Genomic DNA, 21634 nt, shown 5'->3' with positions numbered 1-21634 from the left:
AAAGGCAACGCATATTAAGCTTCAATTGAATTTCATTTTTATTTATATATATATAAAAAAAAAAATCACTTCCAAAGTTAATAAAACAAAATGCAGAACAGCCTGCCGGTCTCTTTCACATTTAAAACCTACAGAAGACCACACCAGTGTGTACGAGATCAAAAAAATCTTAAAATGAATTCATAGCAGTTGGGGTTTTTTTTAACACAGCCTCTCTCCCTCTGAACGGCTGAATTTCACATCCCGTTTCACGAAGCGAGCCGCTGAGAATCATTTCAGAACAAACAGTAAAAACGTTCATAAGAACCAGACTGAGTCGACAGCTTCATGTAAAATCAATGTTTATGAAGACTCTTTTTTTTGAGCGATACCCATTTAATGGGACCTAGTAAAACCTATAATTTTATATATATGATTACTGATCCTATTAAAAAATGCTATTTCCAAATGTTGTTCGGCCCAGCAGGGCTATCTGCCCAATTAGTATTTAGAAAGAAACAATTAAAATGTGTTGTCAGTTATCGTGCTTAAAAAGAGAGGCGGGGAAAGCTGTGTATTGGTGTTATCTTAGCAGTATGAAATGTGCAGAAGCTGGTACTGTCTGAACACACTAGCAGTGAACTCCTGGGGGGGGGGGGGGAGGAGGAGGGGGGGGGCGCCCCCTTTGCCTCTTACAAGAAGGAGTCACACCACTCTTTGAGACAGGAGAAGCAGTCTTTCTGCTGTTTGGAGTTGGCGCCGCACGTGTCCTTGAGCCAGTCTCTGAAGAGTTCTTCCTCTTTCTTCAGGACCAGGAACTGCCCCAGAACCACGTACGCCTGCAACAGCAAAAAAAATAAATAAATAAAACTAAGGGAAGGGAAAGTAGGGTTTAGTTAGATCTCTCCGGGAGAAATCACCTTTTTTTTTTTTTTACAGTTCCTGTCTTCTCTCGCGACGGTTATTTCTAGACCAAAGGAGGGGGAGGTAGTAACTGGAGCCGGTGGTTGTGTCTGTCTGCCTTTTGCAGGACCCGCTACATCACGGTCCAGCAGCCAGACAAGTTAACGACTGCAGGGAGCTCAGAGCCGACTGTCAGGAGCCTTCAAGGTCAAGGAGGAAGCTGCTGAGCTGGCTATAGATAATGGGGTGCAAACAGACAGCGTTTGGAACAAACAAGACTCTTAACATGAGCAAGAGAGTTACTCAAGCTTGTAGAGAGTGAATGGTGCCCCCCACACACACACACACACACACACACACGCACACACACATACACAGGTACGCTTGCTGATGTTTCTTGCTAAGAATGTCCTGCTCAGTCCAGTGGGGGGGGGGCCCCCACTCTTGTGTTCTTATTAAATCAACTGCCCACGTTCCAGGGTGAATTCCTGACACTCTCCGCTTTCAGGATACAGCACGACCCTTCATTGAACTGATCGTTGGCTGAATCAGACCCTTTTTTTTAAATCGTTCTCATCTCTTTTAAACAGCTGCGGATTTTAAAGTCAGCCGGAACATTTTATCAAAGTAACCTGAACCCTGCAGCTGTTTTTAAGAGCTGAGAAAAAATTAAAAAGGTCTAATTAAGAGAACGATCAGTTAAAGGAGGGGTCTGGTTCAGTGACTGAGAGCTCAGTTGGAATGGAAACCAGCAGACACAGCAGAGGGGGCCCCCCCGGACCGCAAAGCTCAAACCGCTGTGCAATGGGAGTCTTGTTCTGGGCCCCCTCCCCCGTCCAGGAACCTACCTTATCGAACCCATTGCTTTCCAGCCGACCCCCCAGCGCCTCCCCGATTCCAGCCAGAGCCGTGACCGGCTTCTCTCCCATCGGCTCCGCCACGAACTCCTTGTGCTTCTGCGAGGTGGAAGACATCCTGCCTAGAGCTCCCGAATCCTATCGGAGCAGAACAAACAGGGGCACAGTGACGCGAAACCCAGCTCAGCAGGTTTACAGCTTGATTAGCGTCAGTGCGTCACAGACACTCTGTGCGTGCGTGCGTGGGTGCGTGCGTGCGTGTCTGATGGAACTCGCTGTTTAAAACCAACGCCCGCGGACGCTCCAGTTTTTTCAACGCCACGCCCCCCCAGTTTCGCTTATTTCCCATTCAATTAGATCGCAAGACGATAGTTTACTCTTATTAAAGGATGCATTACCAGAAAATGTCACTGTAATTGAGTTTATAAATGTGTATGATGATGTAACAAGGCTGGCGAGTTAACGGTATTAGGAACCATATATATATATATATATATATATATATATATATATATATAAATAATATATTATTATTTATTTCTTAGCAGACACCCTTATCCAGGGCGACTTACAATTGTTACAAGACATCACATTATTTTTACATACAATTCCCCATTTATACAGTTGGGTTTTTACTGGAGCAATCTAGGTACAGTACCTTGCTCAAGGGTACAGCAGCAGTGTCCCCCCCATCTGGGATTGAACCCACGACCCTCCAGTCAAGAGTCCAGAGCCCTGACCACTACTCCACACTGCTGCCCTATCTATCTATCTATCAGTGTGTGTTTTTAATGTTGTAACAAATAAAAACGAACGCCTTTTTTGTTTACAAAATAGCAGTGGTCATGTTTTAAGTTAAAACGGTGTGTTGAGAGTGCGGCCAAGTGTGTCTGTACAGACGGGCACAGGAATATCGCGCATCCACGTCCAGCTAGATAGATATATATATATATATATATATATATATATATATATATATATATATATATATATATATATACACATACATATATATTTTATTGGGGCGAGGTCCAAAGGCCAGGTTCGTTATAATGAGGGCGTTAATCTTGTACTTCAGAATACTGTAATCTGCCAAGTGTTAACCTGTAGTACTTTGTATTTAATCACATCCTGATGTAACTATCACTATTTAATCATATCCTGATGTCACTATCACTATTATCTGCTCTATTATTGAATTGTGGTTTGTCACACTTGAACAAAAGTTATTGTATTTCTTGCTCTTATTGTATTACTTGTATTGTAACACTTGAAATGTATTTGCTTACGATTGTAAGTCGCCCTGGATAAGGGCGTCTGCTAAGAAATAAATAAATAAATAAATAAATAAATAAATAAATAAATAATAATAATAATAATAATAATAATAATAATAATAATAATAATGACGAAGGTGTGCGGTATTTACAAAAAAAAACCAGCAAATCTCCCGATTTTGTATTTTCAAAGGTCGGTAGGTGTGACTGTCTTAGATAGAAGATATTAAATATATCGTATAGTTAATCTGCAATTCATAAATTAAGGGCGATAGCGAATAACAGCGACACTTTAATTAATGATTAACTAAACAAATTTAAAGGTGCAACGTTTATTAGTGAAAAAAACGGTAGGTTGACTTCGGTACGTTAATTGTATTTTTTCCCCGTCGCTTTTGAGACTTCAACCGGTACACACAGCTGAATAATGCGCTCTCACAGCCTAGCAATCTCTTAATTAAGTAAAAAGATGCGATTTAAAAGCTGTTTACCTTGTTTTGATTTTCAGCTTTCGCTCTCCACAGCTTCCAAATGCCGACTTCCTGATCCCGCCAACGACAGCCCCCTAAGCGTCACTTCCGCTTCCGAAAGTAGAAACCATAGCAACAGCACTTATAAATATATTGTCTGTGTTTATTCTATATTATCCACAAACACAAATAAATAATTTATTCATATTCATTTTATTTACAGTAAATATACAGTCAGCTAATTGGTCTCGTCCGTTCAATTATGCTATACCGCCGGACGGCACCCATTTTATTAGACTTAAATACGTTTAAAATACAGTGTAAATTAATTTCGTTTTAATCGCTCTTCATTTCTGAGCAATTAAAAAAAAAAAAAAAAAAACACTTATGACTGTATTTTTTAATTTTTATTGCGGAACGCCAAAAACGGAATCTGCTGTTGCAGGAGGGAGCGGTTAAAGGGGTGCGCAGGAAGAGGATTCAGTTGTTGACATGCGTTTGGTTTTTTTTCTACAGAGTTTGCTGGAAACCGAAAAGACAGAAACACGGTCGAGTCGATAAATATTGAGAAATAATTACAGGTTCTTTTTTTGTTTAAAACAATTACAGAATCCCTAAAAAGTCTGACGGCCGTTTTTGGAGGAAAAGCCACATCCGTATTCCAGTTGCTTGACGTTTAAAAGGTAAAGACGGTTTAATTTCGACAAGCTAATAAGCAGACAGGACGACAGCGGCTCGGTTTGAAGTAGTTAATGTTGTGTTTAGAGTTATATTAGCACTGTAGCACGCTGACTGTTCGTTAGCAAAACTATAACTTTTAAAATGAACAAGTCAAAGCAATTAGTCCGCCTTTTGTGGTTGTTAATATTTAATATGTGTGTTGTGACTGTTCTCTTTTGAATCACTTACAATTAGTAGTTTCTCAGGGCTGGGAATCAGACTCCCGCTGCACAGCAGTGTGATCCAGTCCTGGTTTCACTAGGAGTTTAATAATCAGACACACCTGAGCTTGTTAGCTAGACACACTGGGGGCTGATCAAGCTGGTAACAGTGAAACCTGGACTGGATCACACTGCTGTGCAATAGGAGTCTGATTCCCATCCTTAAAGCACAACAAGGCATCAGGTGTGATCCAGTCCTGGTATCACTGGGAGTTTAATAATCAGACACACCTGAGCTTGTTAGCTAGACACACTGGAGGCTGATCAAGCTGGTAACAGTGAAACCTGGACTGGATCACACTGCTGTGCAATAGGAGTCTGGTTCCCAGCCCTGCGTTGGATCACTCCTCCAGTAAGGGAGACTGGTGTGCTAACACGGGACGGGCCTGTTCGTCTGAGTTTCTGTTTGTATGTTTAGGGCTAACTGTCCGTCGTTGTGGTCAGACCCGACCCTTGCAGGTAAGCCATAAACCACCGGCGTCACGCTGAAGCGCAGAGCGGAACAGCATGTCTCAGGCGACCAAGAGGAAGCACGTGGTGAAGGAGGTTTTGGGAGATTACGTCATCCCCTCGGAACGGCAGCAGATCGTTCGGGTGAGAAGAGAAAGGGGGCGGGGCTTATCCCCCCCCACATTAATCAGTTATCTATAAAGATTTTATTCAATTCATTCCTATTATAATTTTTGTTGTCAACACGTCTTTAACATGATCTGAATGTGTTGTATCAAACCCTGGTGTGGTTGTTTGTTGTTCATGTTAGATGTGACATTTTATTTTCCTCCCCCCCCCCAAAAAAAAAGGTTGGGGGGGGCGGGGCTTACCATCGGACTTGCGTTCTAATAGGTTCCAGAGCTGGGATTTGAACCTCCTGGTATCAAGCCCCCCTTTTCTTTTAAGAACTGGACTGGCAAGCCTCCTTCACCTTTTGTCTGCGTTTTCTCCTCCCTCTCTCCCTCCTCTTCCTCCCCCTCCCTCCCTCTCTTCCTCCCTCCCTCCCTCTCTTCCTCCCTCCCTCTCCCTCCTGTAGGTTCTGGGAACTCCCGGGAACAACCTCCATGAAGTGGAGACGGAGCGGGGAGAGAGATTCCTGGTCACCATGCCCACAAATTCAGGAAGAACATCTGGATTAAACGAGGTGACCACCAGCGACCCCTCGCTGAAATCAGACGAGGGGTCGCTGGTGTGGATCGGAGGGGGAGGGGGGAGGGGGGAGGGAGGTGGGGGGGCTGATTCCCCGTTCAGAGCGAATTCAGAAACAGCTGCTTGGGTTTGTGACGATCGCTGCTTTTCTTAAAGACTCTGCGGAGGACAGCGACCCACACAAACCCAAGCAGCTGTTTCTGAGTTCGCTCTGAACGGGGAATCAGCCCTCCCCTGATCCACACCAGCGACCCCTCGTCCTGAATTCTCTACAGCAGCGGTTCCCACACCCCGGTCCTGTCTGCTGGTTTTTACTCCAACTCAGCTCTCAATTACTGAACTAAACCCTGAAACTGTACTAATAATGAGCTTAATTATACCTTTTTAAATTTGTTTTCAGCTCTTAAAATCATTTGAGAGATTTTTCAAACGTTTGTATAAAGTGCTCTAAACAACTTGAAATCTGCAACTTTTTTAGGAGCCGAGAACGATTAAAAAGGTCTGATTAAGCGAGCGATCAGTTCAGTGAAGGGTCCTGGTTCAGTGATGTGAGAGCTCAGCTGGAATGGAAACCAGCAGGCACAGCAGAGGGGGCACAGGACCGGGGGTCTGGAAACCGCTGCTGTAGAGAGCTCCATCCCAGTTATGTGTGTCGCTCACCAGTGTGGTGTGCCGTTACTAACTGGAAACCTGCAAGGGAGCTAAAATTTAGTTTTCCTTAATTAAAATAATTGTAGGTATTAAAATAACTGTTCTGCGCAACGGACGTCTTTTTATATAGGTCTCAAATTGGGTAGTTTTGAAAGAAACACACGTTTTGTGACCCTGGTAAACAGCATGGTCCCTCCTCACTGCCCGAGCTCACTCCTCTCTGTGTCTCCTCTCTCTCTCTCCTCTCTTCGTGTCTCCTCTCTCTCCTCTCTTCGTGTCTCCTCTCTCTCTCTCTCTCTCTCTGTCTCCTCTCTGTGTGTGTGTCTCTCTCTCTCTCTCTCTCTCCTCTCTTCGTGTCTCCTCTCTCTCTCTCTCTGTCTCTCTCTGTGTGTGTGTCTCCTCTCTCTCTCTCTCTCTCTCTCTCCTCTCTTCGTGTCTCCTCTCTCTCTCTCTCTGTCTCCTCTCTGTGTGTGTGTCTCCTCTCTCTCTCCTCTCTTCGTGTCTCCTCTCTCTCTCTCTCTCCTCTCTTCGTGTCTCCTCTCTCTCTCTCTCTCTCTCTCTCTTCGTGTCTCCTCTCTCTCTCTCTCTCTCTCTCTCTCTGTCTCCTCTCTGTGTGTGTCTCCTCTCTCTCTCCTCTCTCTTCGTGTCTCCTCTCTCTCTCTCTCTCTCCCTCCCTCCCTCCCTCTCTCCCTCTCTCTCTCTCTCTCTCTGTCTCCTCTCTGTGTGTGTGTCTCCTCTCTCTCTCCTCTCCTTCGTTGTCTCCTCTCTCTCTCTCCCTCTCCCTCCCTCTCTCCCTCTCCCTCTCCCTCTCTCCCTCTCTCTCTCTCTGTCTCCTCTCTGTGTGTGTGTCTCCTCTCTCTCTCTCTGTCTCCTCTCTCTCTCTCTCTCCTCTCTTCGTGTCTCCTCTCTCTCTCTCTCTCTCTCTGTCTCCTCTCTGTGTGTGTGTGTCTCCTCTCTCTCTCTCCTCCCTCTCCCTCCCTCCCTCTCTCTCTCTCCCTCTCTCTCTCTCTCTCTCTCCTCTCTGTGTCTCTCTCTCTCTCTCCTCTCTCTCTCTCTCTCTCCTCGTGTCTCCCCTCTCTCTCTCTCTCTCTCCTCTCTTCGTGTCTCCTCTCTCTCTCTGTCTCCTCTCTGTGTGTGTGTCTCCTCTCTCTCTCTCTCTCTCTGTCTCCTCTCTGTGTGTTCTCCTCTCTCTCTCTCTCTCCTCTCTTCGTGTCTCCCCTCTCTCTCTCTCTCTCTCCTCTCTCGTGTCCTCCTCTCTCTCTCTCTCTCTGTCTCCTCTCTGTGTGTGTGTCTCCTCTCTCTCTCTCTCTCTCTCTGTGTCCTCTCTCTCACTCTCTCTCCAGGTGATTTCCTCATCGTGGATCCCATTGAGGAAGGAGAGAAAGTGAAGGCAGAGATCCGCTTCATCCTTCACAAAGATTACATCCGCTATCTGAAGAAGGAAGGAGCCTGGTACGACTTCAGAGAGACACATAGATAAAAATAATGTGAAAAAAAAATAATGTGATATCTTAAGAACATAAAAGTTTCCAGACGAGAGGAGGCCATTCGGCCCATCTTTCTCGTTTGGTTGTTAGTAGCTGATTGATCCCAGAATCTCATCAAGCAGCTTCTTGAAGGATCCCAGGGTGTCAGCTTCTAACAACATTACATCTTGTACAGTTGTAAGTGGCCCTGGCTAAGGGCGTCTGCTAAGAAATACGAAATAAAAAATGAAATCAGAAGAGGTAATGCAGGTACACAGAAATGTGAATGACTGATTTAAAAAAAAAAAAAAAAAAAAAAAAAAATCCATGCCGCTGAAGGATTTGTAATCCAAAATTAAGAGATTTATTTTTATTAGGCGTTCACATTTTTGTATGCTAGATTTCCTTTTTGATTTTTTTTTTTTTTTTTTTAAAAGAACGACGACCCCAGTATTTTCGATAACGGTCTTCAATTCGTTTTTCTTTCTCTCAGGCCCTGAACCAGTTCTGCGCGGTGGGGCGGCCCGAGAGTGACTGCGGCAGCAAAAAACCGGGTGAGCCAGAGGGCAGCCTCTCTAGAATTGGGCAGTTCGGACTGGCAAACGCGATCTGCAGCTGAACCTCGGCACGCCAGTTGTAATTACGAGTGGTGTCGAGGAGAGGAGAGGAGAGGGGAGAGGGGAGAGAGGAGAGGAGGGAGGAGGGGGGAGGAGGGGAGGGGGGGAGGAGGGGAGGGGGGAGGAGGGGGAGGAGAGGGGAGAGGGGAGGAGGAGAGGAGGAGAGAGGGGAGGAGGAGAGGAGGAGGGAGGGGAGAGGAGAGGGAGGAGGAGAGGGAGGGAGGGGGGAGGAGGAGAGGGAGGAGGAGAGAGGAGAGGGGGGAGAGGAGAGGAGAGGAGGAGAGAGTGAGGGGAGAGGGGAGAGGGAGGAGAGGAGGGGGGGGAGGAGAGGGGAGAGGGGAGAGGAGGGGGGAGGGGAGTTAAAAAAAGATAAATAAAAGGCGGACTTGATCAATTTTACAATTGCAACGGCACTGTTCGCTCAATTGATCGATCAATTTGTCGGGGTATGGTTAGAATTCAGCAGGAATGGAACCAGCCTCCCAGCCCCCGTTGAGTGCATAGTGAAGCTGATACAGTAAATCGCATCTGCGATTCATTTCGGATTACTCGATTTACAACTGCAGGGCAGAGAGGCGGCTCAAATCAAAACGTACCTTATTGATTTTTTGTTTTTCTTCCTCCTTCTCTTTCATCAGACACTCCGAAGTTGAAAAAGCAGACGGCTGCTTGGAGAGGAGGGGGCGGGGTCAGAAGAGAAGGGGGCGGGGTCAGAAGAGGAGGGGGCGGGGTCAGAGGACAGCGAAATCAGAGCCGGACGACAGCGACCTGTTTGGTCAACACGAACCGGGTGGATTACGAATACACATACAGCGAGGAGGAGGAGGAGGAGGAGGAGGAGGAGGAAGGCAGCGCAGACAGGAAGGACTGATCTGTCCTCCATCTTCCAGGAACACAAGCCCCCAGAAGAGACACCGCACCGCGCTCTGAACGCTGCAGTGATTTAAAGCAGAGGATCTCTGACTCCTTGGGCTGCTCCCACCTCGTCTGTGGTACTTGAAGACGCCCCCCTCCCTCCCTCCCTCCCTCGTCTACTGCAGGGGTCTCAAACCCGGTCCCCGGGGCCCCCTCTGTTATGTCTGCTGGTTTTCATTCCACTGAGCTCTCAATTACTTCACAAAGACCCTTCACTGAACCGATCGCTTGATTAAACAGTTGCAGATTTTAAAAGTTACTTTATAAAAATGTTACGGCGAACTTGAAATCTAAATTTTAAGAGCTGAAAACAAGTAGAGGTCTAATTTAAGCGAGCGATCAGTTCTGTGAAGGGTCCTGGTTCAGCGATTGAGAGCTCAGTTGGAATGGAAACCAGCAGACACAGCAGAGGGGCACAGGACCGGGGGGTGGGGAAGCGCTGGACTGTTTCAACGTTCCTTTAATATAGATTTGAAACCGCTTCCGTCTCCAGTGTGTTTGTTCAGCACTGGCAGAGGGGAGGAAAATGTTCTAGAAATGTGGGCCAGCATAGGCTTCAATACCCACGCAAATAAATAAGAATGAGTCTTTAGACCCTTGTTTTATTACAACGTTGAAAAAGGAGGAGATGAAATCCTACATTTATTGTCTTAGGACTTTTAAGATTTGACGTTGGTGGAGAACCAAGCGTCGTGTTTCATTGGTCGCCATGGCTGTGTGGTCCAGTGGTTAAAGAAAAGGGGCTTGTTACCAGGAGGTCCCCGGTTCAAATCCACCTCAGCCACTGACTCACTGTGTGACCCTGAGCAAGTCACTTCACCTCCTTGTGCTCCGTCTTTCGGGTGAGACGTAGTTGTAAGTGACTCTGCAGCTGATGCATAGTTCACACACCCTAGTCTCTGTAAGTCGCCTTGGATAAAGACGTCTGCTAAATAAACACACATGTACATATCGATTAAATACATGGTACAAAGAAAATGTACTTTTCTGTGACAGACAAACGGTGCGATACAAAATAATAATGAAATATATATATATATATGCTGGCTGATTTGTGTTTTTGAAGGTCAATTCTACTGCTGCATGTGTTTTATTAACTGGTCTGAATGCTTTAAGCACTAGAGAGATGAGGAGCATGGGAGAGTCAGCAGACCAGACTTACACACAGACATCAACACAGATCATTCTACACCCAGCAGCGTGCAGGTTTATCAGAACCTGCGATTTATTTAAAATACCGAGAGAAAAGGGACACAGAGCCACACACGGTGAAACGCAGGAGACTTTTCAGAAGCTGTTTACCTAATTTAAAAGCACGAAGCGGTCTGACGCATTTTCACACAGGAGCAGCTGTTGTTTCTATAGATTACTGAGAGGAAATTGAGATTCTCACACCCAGAGGTGTTTTCATAAGTCCAATACAGCGATACCCACTTAGCGATGCCATTAAAATGCCAAGAGAATTATCGTTGCGCAGTTAGCATGGGGCACGTTTGCACGCTACTCTGTCCGTAGACCTGTACAGGAAATACCTTCAAATTAATTCAATTCTAGTCTTTTTTCAAGGTCTACGAAATTCAAAACGACAAACATTTTGGACTAGCTGTTGTCATTTTTTTTGTTTGTTTTAAGACCATGAAAAAGAATATAAGCAAAAATCTAAAAACAGAAGTCAGATCTTACAAACTGTCAGGCTTAAATGGTTAATATTTTTAATTAAAACTCAAATACACATTACACTGTACCACATCAGTATTTTTTCATCACCACCCCTTACCAAATACTTTGTGTTCCTCTTATAAATCACTTACAAACTGTATTTATTTTCTGAAGAAACTGAATGACTCAACAAAAGCTTAGTAACGGCCAATTCCAAGCTTCAAGTTTCCATAGAAACTCGCCTCCAACCGCTACAGAATTTGAAGTCTTGTGTATATGCGTTTAATTCACAGTCGCTGTGCACCCAACAGAGATGCCTGGAAACAGTGACATCTGCTGGGGAGAGGCTGGTACTGCAGCCGGTTTTTTGGTATGGCCAATTTTAATACAAAAATATGTTCAATAACGGGTGCGACCTGAAGAGGGCGCATCTAGGATTAAAGCTCGCTTGTTATATTTTGGGGTGTATGCAGGTTTTCATGAGGGGTACAGTTTGGCAAAACTGAGCTCACAGGATAGATTTTGAGACAGAATGACAGAAAGCGTCTGTCGCTTTCCTGGAGCTAAACTGCAAGCACAGCCTTTAAACAAGACTAGAATCACAAAATCAATCTAAAACACTTCCCCTTTAAAATAAAAAAAAGAGGGTAAGGGTCAGTGTTTGTTTGATTCTAACAGGATTTTAATTCTGCATAGACTTTTTCTTTCTAAAAAGGGAATGTTTATCAAATTGGTGTTGGATGTAACAGATGACGTTTTGGATGCAGTGATAAATAAAGCTGGTTTCTGTCCTCGTTTGGTTAGCCGTGAGTCAACCTCAATGTAAATTAAACCAACAGGATTTGTCAACACCCTGAGGAGTTGTGACGATTCTGCGGTAGATTGCCGATCCAGGTCAGTCTCAGAACTGGGACAGATCCAAACCAGTTCAAGGAAAAAAAAAAAAAGAAAAGGGACGGCCAGTACGATCCCAGTACGGCCAAACGGCTCTCTATTTTGTGATGGTGTTCCTGTGAAGGAAAGTAGAGAGACGGTTAAAGACTGTGTCTCAAATCTCCCCTCCGTTTCACAGTGAACAGCAGAGGCATTTCTAACATGGAAAATTACATTTATTATGAGTGATTGTGCAAAATTATTTATAATGTGCTGGGCTGGGCTGGGCTGTGTGTGTGTGTGTGTGTGTGCGCTGGGCTGGGCTGGGCTGTGTGTGCGCACTGTGCTGCACTGTGTGGTTGGTGTTTCTGTGCTGCGTGTGTGTGTGTGTGTGTGTGTGTGGTTGGTGTTTCTGTGCTGCGTGTGTGTGTGTGTGTGTGTGGTGGGTGTTGGTGCGCACTGTGCTGTGTGTGTGTGGTTGGTGTTGGTGCGCACTGTGCTGTGCTGTGCTGTGCTGTGCGTGTGTGTGTGTGTGCACTGTGCTGTGTGTGTGTGTGGTGGGTGTTGGTGCGCACTGTGCTGTGTGTGTGTGTGTGTGTGTGTGTGTGGTTGGTGTTGGTGCGCACTGTGCTGTGTGTGTGTGGTTGGTGTTGGTGCGCACTGTGCTGTGCTGTGCTGTGCTGTGCGTGTGTGTGTGTGTGCACTGTGCTGTGTGTGTGTGTGGTGGGTGTTGGTGCGCACTGTGCTGTGTGTGTGTGTGTGTGTGTGTGGTTGGTGTTGGTGCGCACTGTGCTGTGTGTGTGTGGTTGGTGTTGGTGCGCACTGTGCTGTGTGTGTGTGGCGGGTGTTTGTGCGCACTGTGCTGTGCTGTGCTGTGCTGTGCTGTGCTGTGCACTCACGCGTTCATGCTCTTGCCGCCCCCGCTCAGCACGATGTAGGGAGTCTTCTGGGATTTCTGCTTCTCCTGGAGCAGAGCCACCGTGCCCAGAGGAGTGTCGCTGGAGCTCATCTTCTTCAGCAGCTGCAGGGCAGAGAGGAGAAGAGAGAGCCAGTCACTCACACAGGACAGAAGAGAACAGACAGCAAGTCACTCACACAGGACAGAAGAGAACAGACAGCAAGTCACTCACACAGGGCAGAGAGGAGAACAGAGAGCAAGTCACTCACACAGGGCAGAGAGCCAGTCACTCACACAGGGCAGAGAGGAGAACAGAGAGCAAGTCACTCACACAGGGCAGAGAGCCAGTCACTCACACAGGACAGAAGAGAACAGACAGCAAGTCACTCACACAGGACAGAGAGCCAGTCACTCACACAGGACAGAGAGGAGAACAGAGAGCAAGTCACTCACACAGGGCAGAGAACTCACACACACACACACAGAGTCAGGATGCTACTGAAAACAAACAACAACACGACAAGAAACTTAAAACCCTCGCTGACAAACGTTTTCGACCGAGACCAAGTCTTCAATCTCGCTGCGGAAACGTTTCTCGTCGAATGCATTGCGTTTCTTGTCTTTGTTCCTCCTCTTGTTTCTAAAAAAAAAAACGCAGCGCTTCGCTTTCTGGAGCGTTTCTGGAGTCTCCCATCGTCCCTGCTTCCACCAGGACGGGTCGTTAACACTCACAGCCTCTTCCTCCAGCTTCTTCATCCTCCGCTCAGTCTTGATCTTGCCCGACCCCTTCCCGTGGAACCTGTGAGAGAGCTGGCGGAAAGCCTTGGGGGGGGGGGGGGCACAGACAGACAGAGTTAGCTTTCGAGGACCAAAACCCAGGCATGGGAACAAGAGTCCCGCTGCAAAGCAGTGTGATCCAGTCCTGGTTTCACTGGGAGTTTAATAATCAGACACACCTGAGCTTGTTAGCTAGACACACTGGGGGCTGATCAAGCTGGTGGCAGTGAAACCTGGACTGGATCACACTGCTGTGCAATAGGAGTCTGATTCCCATTTATGGTTTCGCTAGGAGTTTAATAATCAGACACACCTGAGCTTGTTGCCTAGACACACTGGGGGCTGATCAAGCTGGTATTATTATTAATTTCTTGGCAGATGCCCTTATCCAGGGCGACTTACAGTCGTAAACAAAAATACATTACAAGAATCAAGTACAAGTATTAATACAATTAAGAGCAAGATAAATACAATGACTTTGGTTCTAGCAAGTACATGAACATGACAAAATACGATTCAATAACGGAGCAGATAACAGTGTCAGTGATAGTTACATCAGGATATGATTAAATACAAAATACTACAGATTAAATAACACTTGTGACAGATTACAGTACTCTGAGGTACAGGATTAAATGCAGTAAAATAGGGGGCAGATAAGAGCAAGTAAAGCGCATTTAAGGAAGGGTGATAGTGTCCAGAGGGGGAAAAACAGAGGAGTTTCTACAGGTGCTGTCTGAAGAGGCGAGTCTTGGTAGCAAAATAACCATTTCTACAAACACAGGGAGGAGTGAAGACTGGTCAGGTGAACTGCAAAGTGCAGGATGTAAGGATTGGAATTGAAACGCGTCCCCGCTGGCCGGCAGCCCCCTGCTCACCTCCTTCGGGGTGAGTTTGCGCCCCGTCTCGTCCACGTACTCGATCTTCACGTCCGGTTTGTAGCTGTCCTTGTCCTTGAAGTCCTGGGTGAAGCCGCGGTACTCCTCCCGACGGCTGTACTTGTCATCGATGGTCCTGCAGACAGAGAGACGCATCAGAGAGACGCACAGAGACATCAGAGAGACACACAGAGATAGACACATCAGAGAGACAGAGAGACGCATCAGAGAGACGCACAGAGACGCACAGAGATAGACACATCAGAGAGACAGAGATACACATCAGAGAGACGCACAGAGATAGACACATCAGAGAGACAGAGATACACATCAGAGAGACGCACAGAGATAGACACATCAGAGAGACGCACAGAGATAGACACATCAGAGAGACAGAGATACACATCAGAGAGACGCACAGAGATAGACACATCAGAGAGACAGAGAGACGCATCAGAGAGACACACAGAGATAGACACATCAGAGAGACAGATACACATCAGAGAGACGCACAGAGATAGACACATCAGAGAGACGCAGAGATAGACAGAGACAGAGACACACTGACAGAGAGACAGAGACAGACAGACACAGCGATGGACACATCAGTGAGACACAGACAGAGACACACACACTGACAGAGACACACACACTGACAGAGACAGATAGACACACAGAGATAGACACAGACAGAGACACACACAGACAGACAGACAGTCTGGTCGGTAGATTTTCTGTACAAGCCCTTACATTTTATCCTCGATGCAGTACAGGTCGTTGGGCAGGGCTGCCTTGGGCGCCCGCACTCTCGCAATCTTCTGCATCTGAGTGTCCAGCAGACCTGCGTGTGGGACAAACACAAGCATCTCAATGAGTACCATTATTATTATTATTATTATTATTATTACTATTATTACTATTAAGGAGTCATGTATCTGTGGGGTAGGCTCGAGGGTAAACCAGTAACCCCTGACCCTTACCTTTGTTCTTACACAGCATCAGTGCGGCCACCAGTCCAGAGTTCACAATGGGCTCCTCATCCAGGATAGTGGTGGAGGCTGTGGAGAACTGCGAGAGAGAGAGAGGCGTGAGAGAAGAGGCGTGAGAGAAGAAAGGAGAGAGGCGTGAGAGAAAGAGGCGTGAGAAGAAAGAAGAGAGGCGTGAGAGAGGGGTGAGAGAAGAAAGGAAAGAAAGGCGAGAAGAAAGGACAAAGGCGTCAGGAGAGAGAGAGGAAAGCGAGGAGAGTCGTGAGGAGCGAGAGAGGAGAAGAGAGAAAGGGAGAGGCGTAGGAGCGAGAGAGAGAGACAAAGAGGGGCGTGAGGAGAGAAAGAGAGAGACATGAGGAGAGAGAGGGGTTTAAAGCACTTTAACTAACTGAACTTTGGCACACCTAACTGCATTTGTAAATGTAATTACAGTTCGATCACACACCTTTCCTAGCTTAATAATCCACAGTCCCAGCTTCTACTGAGCGAACATTGTTCTCATATTGTGAACCCCAACCCACATTTGTTTAAAAAAAACGTTCTGGTATTTCAGCAAACAGTGCCGCTGTACTTGTGATTGGAGTTCTGACATGTAGCCCAGGTCTGATACATGAGAGAGAGCGAGAGCAGAGAGCAGAAAGAGCAGAGAGAGAAAGAGAGCAGAGAGAGCGAGAGCGAGAGCGAGAGCGAGAGCGAGAGAGCGAGAGAGAGAGAGAGCACACACGACTCCACTCACGTCTGGCTGTTTCTGCTCCTCGTCCAGGTTGACCGTGCTCCAGCCCACGTTCTCATCGAAATCAGAATCCGAGCCGGTGCCCTGAGACTTCTCCTCTGCCTTCCCGAAATCCTGCAGAGAGACAGCGAGAGGAGGGTGGCAAGTCAAACACAGCGCCGACACAGGCAGAACACACACACACAAAGAGGAGGGGGGATCAACCTCACAAAACGCACCTGAACACTGGGTGCAGCAGCAGCAGGGCTAGTGTGAGTTTGTAACCCTGCTCAAACTCCTGGCTCCTGATCATTTCAATATTAATAATAATAACACTAGACTTCATTGAGGGGAGCTCTGAACCCCAGGACTGGGTGCAGCAGCAGCAGCAGCAGGGCTAGTGTGAGTTTCTAACCCTGCTCAAACTCCTGACTCCTGATCATTTCAATATTAATAATAATAATAATACTAGACTTCATTGAGGGGAGCTCTGAACCCCAGGACTGGGTGCAGCAGCAGCAGCAGGGTTAGCGTGAGTTTCTAACCCTGCTCAAACTCCTGACTCCTGATCATTTCAATATTAATAATAATAATACTAGACTTCATTGAGGGGAGCTCTGAACCCCAGGACTGGGTGCAGCAGCAGCAGCAGCAGGGCTAGTGTGAGTTTCTAACCCTGCTCAAACTCCTGACTCCTGATCATTTCAATATTAATAATAATAATACTAGACTTCATTGAGGGGAGCTCTGAACCCCAGGACTGGGTGCAGCAGCAGCAGCAGCAGCAGCAGCAGCAGGGTTAGCGTGAGTTTCTCTCTCACCATGATCTCTTCCTGATCTTCCCGGTTCCCGGACAGTCCGTATGTGGGAATGTCTCCGAGCGTGCGGCAGAACTCCGAGGTGGCGTTGAACACGATGTTGTTCTTCCTGTCGGGGTCCTCTCCGTCGTCTTGCGACTCCAACGACTTCACGATCCGCACAACCTGTCAGGGGTTCAAAAAAGGGGTCGACAGGTCGTTAAGGACCGTCCAGTCCAGCGCTTACCCACACCCCCTGGTCCGGGGGCCCCCTCTGTTGTGTCTGCTGGTGACCCTTCATTGAACTGATCGCTTGCTTAATTAGACCTTTTTTTTTTTTTTTTTTTTTTTTTTAAATTGCTTTCAGCGCTTAAAAACAGTTGCAAAGTGAAAATGTTATCGCGAACTTGAAAGCCGAGCCCCCTCACCTTCTCCCCAGAATCCTCGAGCAGCTGTTTCTGTCTCAGCTTCCTCTGCTTCTCCAGCTGTGCCTGCAGCTCCAGTTCAGCCTCGTCTTCTTCAATAACTACAGCCTCTGGGACTTCAAAATCATCTGCAACACACACACACACACGCGCCTTTAAACAAATCTGTATCACCGACACAGAACTTTACATATAAAAACAACCAACATTAATAACAGCAAAACAAGTAAAAAAAATATAACTAAATACAAAAACATCCCCTTAAAATTACATCACAGTAAAAGGAGTCATTTTAATTATTACTTGGAAAAAAAAAAAACAGCGATCAATCCTGTAAAGGCGCTCTGTAGCCTGGAGGTCGCCGGTTCGAGTCCAGGCTGTTTCCACTGCCGACCGTGGACAGGAGTTCCCAGGGAGGAGTGGAGGGGGGGGGGGGGGGGGGGGGAAGGACGGGGGTGCACGATTGGCCAAGCACCGCCCAGGTGGGGGGGAGGGCTTAGCTCGGACAGGGTGTCCTCGGCTCACACCAGCGCCCCCTGTGGTCTGTCCGGGCGTCTGCGGGCTTGCCTGTAATCTGCGTTGTCCTCCGACGCTGTAGCTCCGAGGCGGCTGCACGTGTGAGTCTGCAGCGTGTAAAGAAGCGGGCGGCTGACGGCACACGCTTCGGAGGACAGCGTGTGTTCATCTTCACCCCTCCCGAGTCATCGCTAGGGGGGGTGGCAGCGGTGAACCATTCAGAGTGAATTCAGAAACAGCTGCTCGAGTTTGTGTGGGTTGCTGCTTTTCTTAAAGACTCTGCGGAGAACAGCGATCCCCACACAAACCCGAGCAGCTGTTTCTGAATTCGTTCTGAAGGGGGAATCAGCCCCCCGATCCACACCAGCGCCCCCTCTCCTGTGGAGAGCTCCCTCTTAACAGACCCTGTAATAAATCTCATCTCTACTCGCCTTCATCGCTGATCTCCATCTTCTCCACGCGAGTGTCGTCGGACAGCTGGCTTGGAACCGGCACCTTCCTCTCCTCCACGCGATCGTCCTCGTCCGAGCCCCGCCTCCGGCCACGCCCCCTGGACCTGATTGGACAACACGGGACAGAGTCATTGTAGAGCAGGAAGCCAATGCACCAACCCATCATTTTTTTTTTTTTTATATAAACACAAATGTATATTTATTATTTAGTCATTTAGCAGAGGTTTTTATCCAAAGTGGCTTACAGAGACTAGGAGGGTGAACTCTGCTTCATCAACAACTGCTGCTGCTGCAGAGTCACTTCCAATAGGAGCTCGTTTGTTTTACGTCTCATCCGAAGGACGGAGCACAAGGAGGTGAAGTGACTTGCTCAGGGTCTCACACACACACACACACACACACACGGAGTCAGTGGCTGAGCCGGGATTTGAACGAGGAGACTTTTGGTATTAAACCCTTTTCTTTAACCAGCAAGCCTCCTTGGTGCATGTGTCTGTGCGTGCGTGTCCTACTTACAATGGATACTTGTAAGCACCACAAGTTGTAAGTACCAGCTATTCCAAAGCACAAAACTTCTCTAAAGTGTCTGATCACTAGTAGACGGAGGCTCTTGTTTCCATAAAGCCTGTGCTGAATGGGTGAACGCCTGTGTGACACAACTCTATGGCAGGCAGCAACAACCGAACAGCAGCTCCTTAAAATCGGGGTGTGAGCCCCCTTCACACAAGCTTAAATTTAAAAGCAGCTGCCTCGTATCCGAGTAGCTGCTCAGACCAGTCAATAGGCATGGCATGGCTCAACCGCCCGGGACCGAACCTGGAGCCGAAGTCCCCGCTCTGCGCCTCGGCCACCAGGGGGAGCAGCTCCTCCACCTTCAACGGCTTCTCCTTCTTGCGGATCTTCTTCACGCGGCACTTAGTCTTCTTGAAGGTGACCTGGAGAGAGAGAGAGAGAGAGAGAGAGAGAGAGAGAGAGAGAGAAAAAAAAAAAGAGAGAGAGAGACGTTACTTAAGACATTAAAAAGATTGATTTATCGAGATATGTAGATACCTCACCATCTCGTTGGGTGTGTATATTAACACCTACCTCTCCATTTCATCAGTGTGAACGTGTATAGCTCTATCTATATCTCTGTCTCTCTCACCATCTCTTCGGGAGTGTGTGTGTAGACAGACAGATCTCTCTCACAGTGTGTATACAACTCTCTCTCAGGAGTGTGTGTGTGTAGACAGACAGATCTCTCTCACAGTGTGTATACAACTCTCTCAGGAGTGTGTGTGTGTAGACAGACAGATCTCTCTCACAGTGTGTATATAACTCTCTCTCAGGAGTGTGTGTGTGTAGACAGACAGATCTCTCACAGTGTGTATACAACTCTCTCTCAGGAGTGTGTGTGTGTAGACAGACAGATCTCTCTCACAGTGTGTATATAACTCTCTCTCAGGAGTGTGTGTGTGTAGACAGACAGATCTCTCTCACAGTGTGTATATAACTCTGTCTCTCTGGTCGGGGGTGTGTGTGTGTAGACAGATCTCTCACAGATCTCACAGTGTGTATATAACTCTCTCTCAGGAGTGTGTGTGTGTGTGTGTGTGTATATATATATATAGACGACAGCTCTCTCTCTCAGTGTGTATATAACTCTCTCCGTCTCTCACCATCTCGTCGGGAGTGTAGTACTCCGAAGCCAGCCTCAGTCCCGGTCCGTCCAGACTCTGAGCCTGGCTCTGCAGGGTGTCCCTGATCTGCTGCAGCTCCCTCTCCCAGGACCCGTCCGCCCGCCCCCCCGTCTCCAGACGGAAACTCTTTTTCTTCTCCCCGTCGATCTCCTCGTCGTACTTCGAGAGGACGGACTTGTGCTTGAGCTGAAACACAAGAGGGAGGGAATCAGAAAGCTGAGCACACACACTGACACACACGTCTTTTAATAACACACGCGGGTGCACGCACGCACACACACACACTGAGCACACCAACACACACCTCCCACACGCACGGCTTTCAATAACACACAGACACACCCACACTGAGCGCACACACACAGAGCCCGGCCCGGCCGTCCCTCCTCACTGTGGCCATGTCGTCGACGCTCTCCTCCTCATCGTAGGGCTTGTAGTCTGGCTTCTTCTTCAGCTCCACGTTCTTATCGGCTCTCTCCTTATCGATCAGGTTCACGTTCACGAGGACGTCTTCCTCCTCCGCCAGCACGCCTGAGGGGCGACCAGAGAGAAGCGTTACCGACGCACACCTCTTAGGAAATTTTATTTTTATAAAAAAAGAGACAAAAAAAGAAAGGAGAGAACACGCTGGTCCTTGCTGACTCTATCACCTTTGTCCTGCAGCGTGAGGATCACCGTCTGCCCCTCCTGGAAGGATTCGATCTTGTGCTGAACCGTCAGTCCCTTCAGATCTTTGGAAGAGTAATTCTCCTGCGGGGGGAGGGGGAGGGGGGAGATAAATCAGCACCTGGGGGAGGCGGGGGGGGGGGGGGGGTACATCTAGCGGGATCTCGAAAAACAAACGCCTCGGCTACAGCCTCACCTTCTTCCCCTTTCCAAACTCCTCATCCACCAGGCTGCTGATCCCAAACTCTTCATCCATCTCTTCCAGCATCTTCGCCTGCAGGGAACAAAACAGCTTTTCAATTCACTGGCCATGCCTGTGCCCTTTACACTGGGCTGGTTTCACAGACCCCTCGTCAACACGAATCTCAGCCTCCCGCTGCACAGCAGTGTGATCCAGTCCTGGTTTCACCGGGAGTTTAATAATCAGACACACCTGAGCTTGTTAGCTAGACACACTGGGGGCTGATCAAGCTGGTAGCAGTAAAACCTGGAATGGATCACACTGCTGTGCAGTAGGAGTCTGATTCCCATCCCTGCCATTACTATAACCAATACAACACCCAAGCAAAGTACAGACAGTCACTAGCTAATATCCAATAGGTATCAGATTATTATTGAGTCATTCAGCAGACGCTTTTATCCAAAGCAACTTGCAGAGTCTAGGGGGGTGAACTCTGCTTCATCAACAACTGCTGCTGCAGAGTCACTTCCAATAGGAGCTCGTTTGTTTTACGTCTCATCCGAAGGACGGAGCACAAGGAGGTGAAGTGACTTGCTCAGGGTCCCACACACACAGCGATCTGCTCTCACCCTCTTCTCTGCCAGCTCCTTGTCCTTTGCCATCTTGCGGCTCCTCTCCACCCAGGCTGCAGTGTCGTCCAGCCAGGGGTCGTCCTCTGCCAGGGTCTTTACTTTCCTGAAAACACAGCGGACGAGGGAATCAGACTCCCTCCGCACGGCGCTTTGACACATTCAGCTACAGTAAATGCACAGCATGCAGCAAGCATGGGGAAAAACACCTCAAACACTGCGAGCTAAGATACTGTGGTCAACTCGTACCTGGGGCAGAGACAGGCAAAGTGTATGCAGGTGTACAGGGT

General features: G+C 47.6%; 3 protein-coding genes across 3 annotated transcripts in view; 1 reads left to right on the top strand and 2 right to left on the bottom strand.

The window, feature by feature from the left end:
• Positions 1 to 20: 20 nt before the first annotated feature.
• Positions 21 to 1865, bottom strand: LOC131709469 (barrier-to-autointegration factor). The gene is made up of 2 exons (XM_059012114.1): positions 1731 to 1865; positions 21 to 818 (listed from the first exon to the last, which is right to left on the bottom strand). Exons 1-2 carry the CDS (start codon positions 1854 to 1856, stop codon positions 672 to 674), a joined length of 273 nt encoding a protein of 90 aa, XP_058868097.1. The 5' UTR covers positions 1857 to 1865; the 3' UTR covers positions 21 to 671.
• Positions 1866 to 3579: 1714 nt separating this feature from the next.
• LOC117398552 (probable RNA-binding protein EIF1AD) lies at positions 3580 to 9808 on the top strand. The gene is given in 8 exon segments (XM_059011963.1): positions 3580 to 4169; positions 4846 to 5021; positions 5455 to 5527; positions 5530 to 5562; positions 7562 to 7665; positions 8178 to 8272; positions 8940 to 9075; positions 9077 to 9808. Coding segments are annotated over 7 exon segments (624 nt in total). The 5' UTR covers positions 3580 to 4169; positions 4846 to 4934; the 3' UTR covers positions 9173 to 9808.
• Positions 9809 to 10905: 1097 nt separating this feature from the next.
• LOC117398550 (U4/U6.U5 tri-snRNP-associated protein 1) overlaps positions 10906 to 21634 on the bottom strand; it is a 13668-nt gene continuing 2939 nt past the window's right edge. The window contains exons 5-20 of the mRNA XM_059012111.1: positions 21345 to 21450; positions 20731 to 20808; positions 20519 to 20618; positions 20260 to 20399; positions 19848 to 20054; positions 19006 to 19124; positions 18169 to 18293; positions 17225 to 17349; positions 16821 to 16982; positions 16024 to 16134; positions 15282 to 15369; positions 15052 to 15142; positions 14302 to 14437; positions 13379 to 13468; positions 12648 to 12769; positions 10906 to 11885 (exon numbers count right to left, since the gene is read on the bottom strand). Of these exons, the coding sequence (XP_058868094.1) occupies positions 11867 to 11885; positions 12648 to 12769; positions 13379 to 13468; positions 14302 to 14437; positions 15052 to 15142; positions 15282 to 15369; positions 16024 to 16134; positions 16821 to 16982; positions 17225 to 17349; positions 18169 to 18293; positions 19006 to 19124; positions 19848 to 20054; positions 20260 to 20399; positions 20519 to 20618; positions 20731 to 20808; positions 21345 to 21450 (1819 nt within the window). The 3' untranslated portion in view covers positions 10906 to 11866. The remainder of the gene's footprint in view (positions 11886 to 12647; positions 12770 to 13378; positions 13469 to 14301; positions 14438 to 15051; positions 15143 to 15281; positions 15370 to 16023; positions 16135 to 16820; positions 16983 to 17224; positions 17350 to 18168; positions 18294 to 19005; positions 19125 to 19847; positions 20055 to 20259; positions 20400 to 20518; positions 20619 to 20730; positions 20809 to 21344; positions 21451 to 21634) is intronic.

Source organism: Acipenser ruthenus, chromosome 43 (assembly GCF_902713425.1).
Source record: "Acipenser ruthenus chromosome 43, fAciRut3.2 maternal haplotype, whole genome shotgun sequence".
Taxonomy (NCBI): domain Eukaryota; kingdom Metazoa; phylum Chordata; class Actinopteri; order Acipenseriformes; family Acipenseridae; genus Acipenser; species Acipenser ruthenus.
Note: the sequence above shows the minus strand (reverse complement) of the source record. Positions and strands in the feature narration are given on the sequence as shown.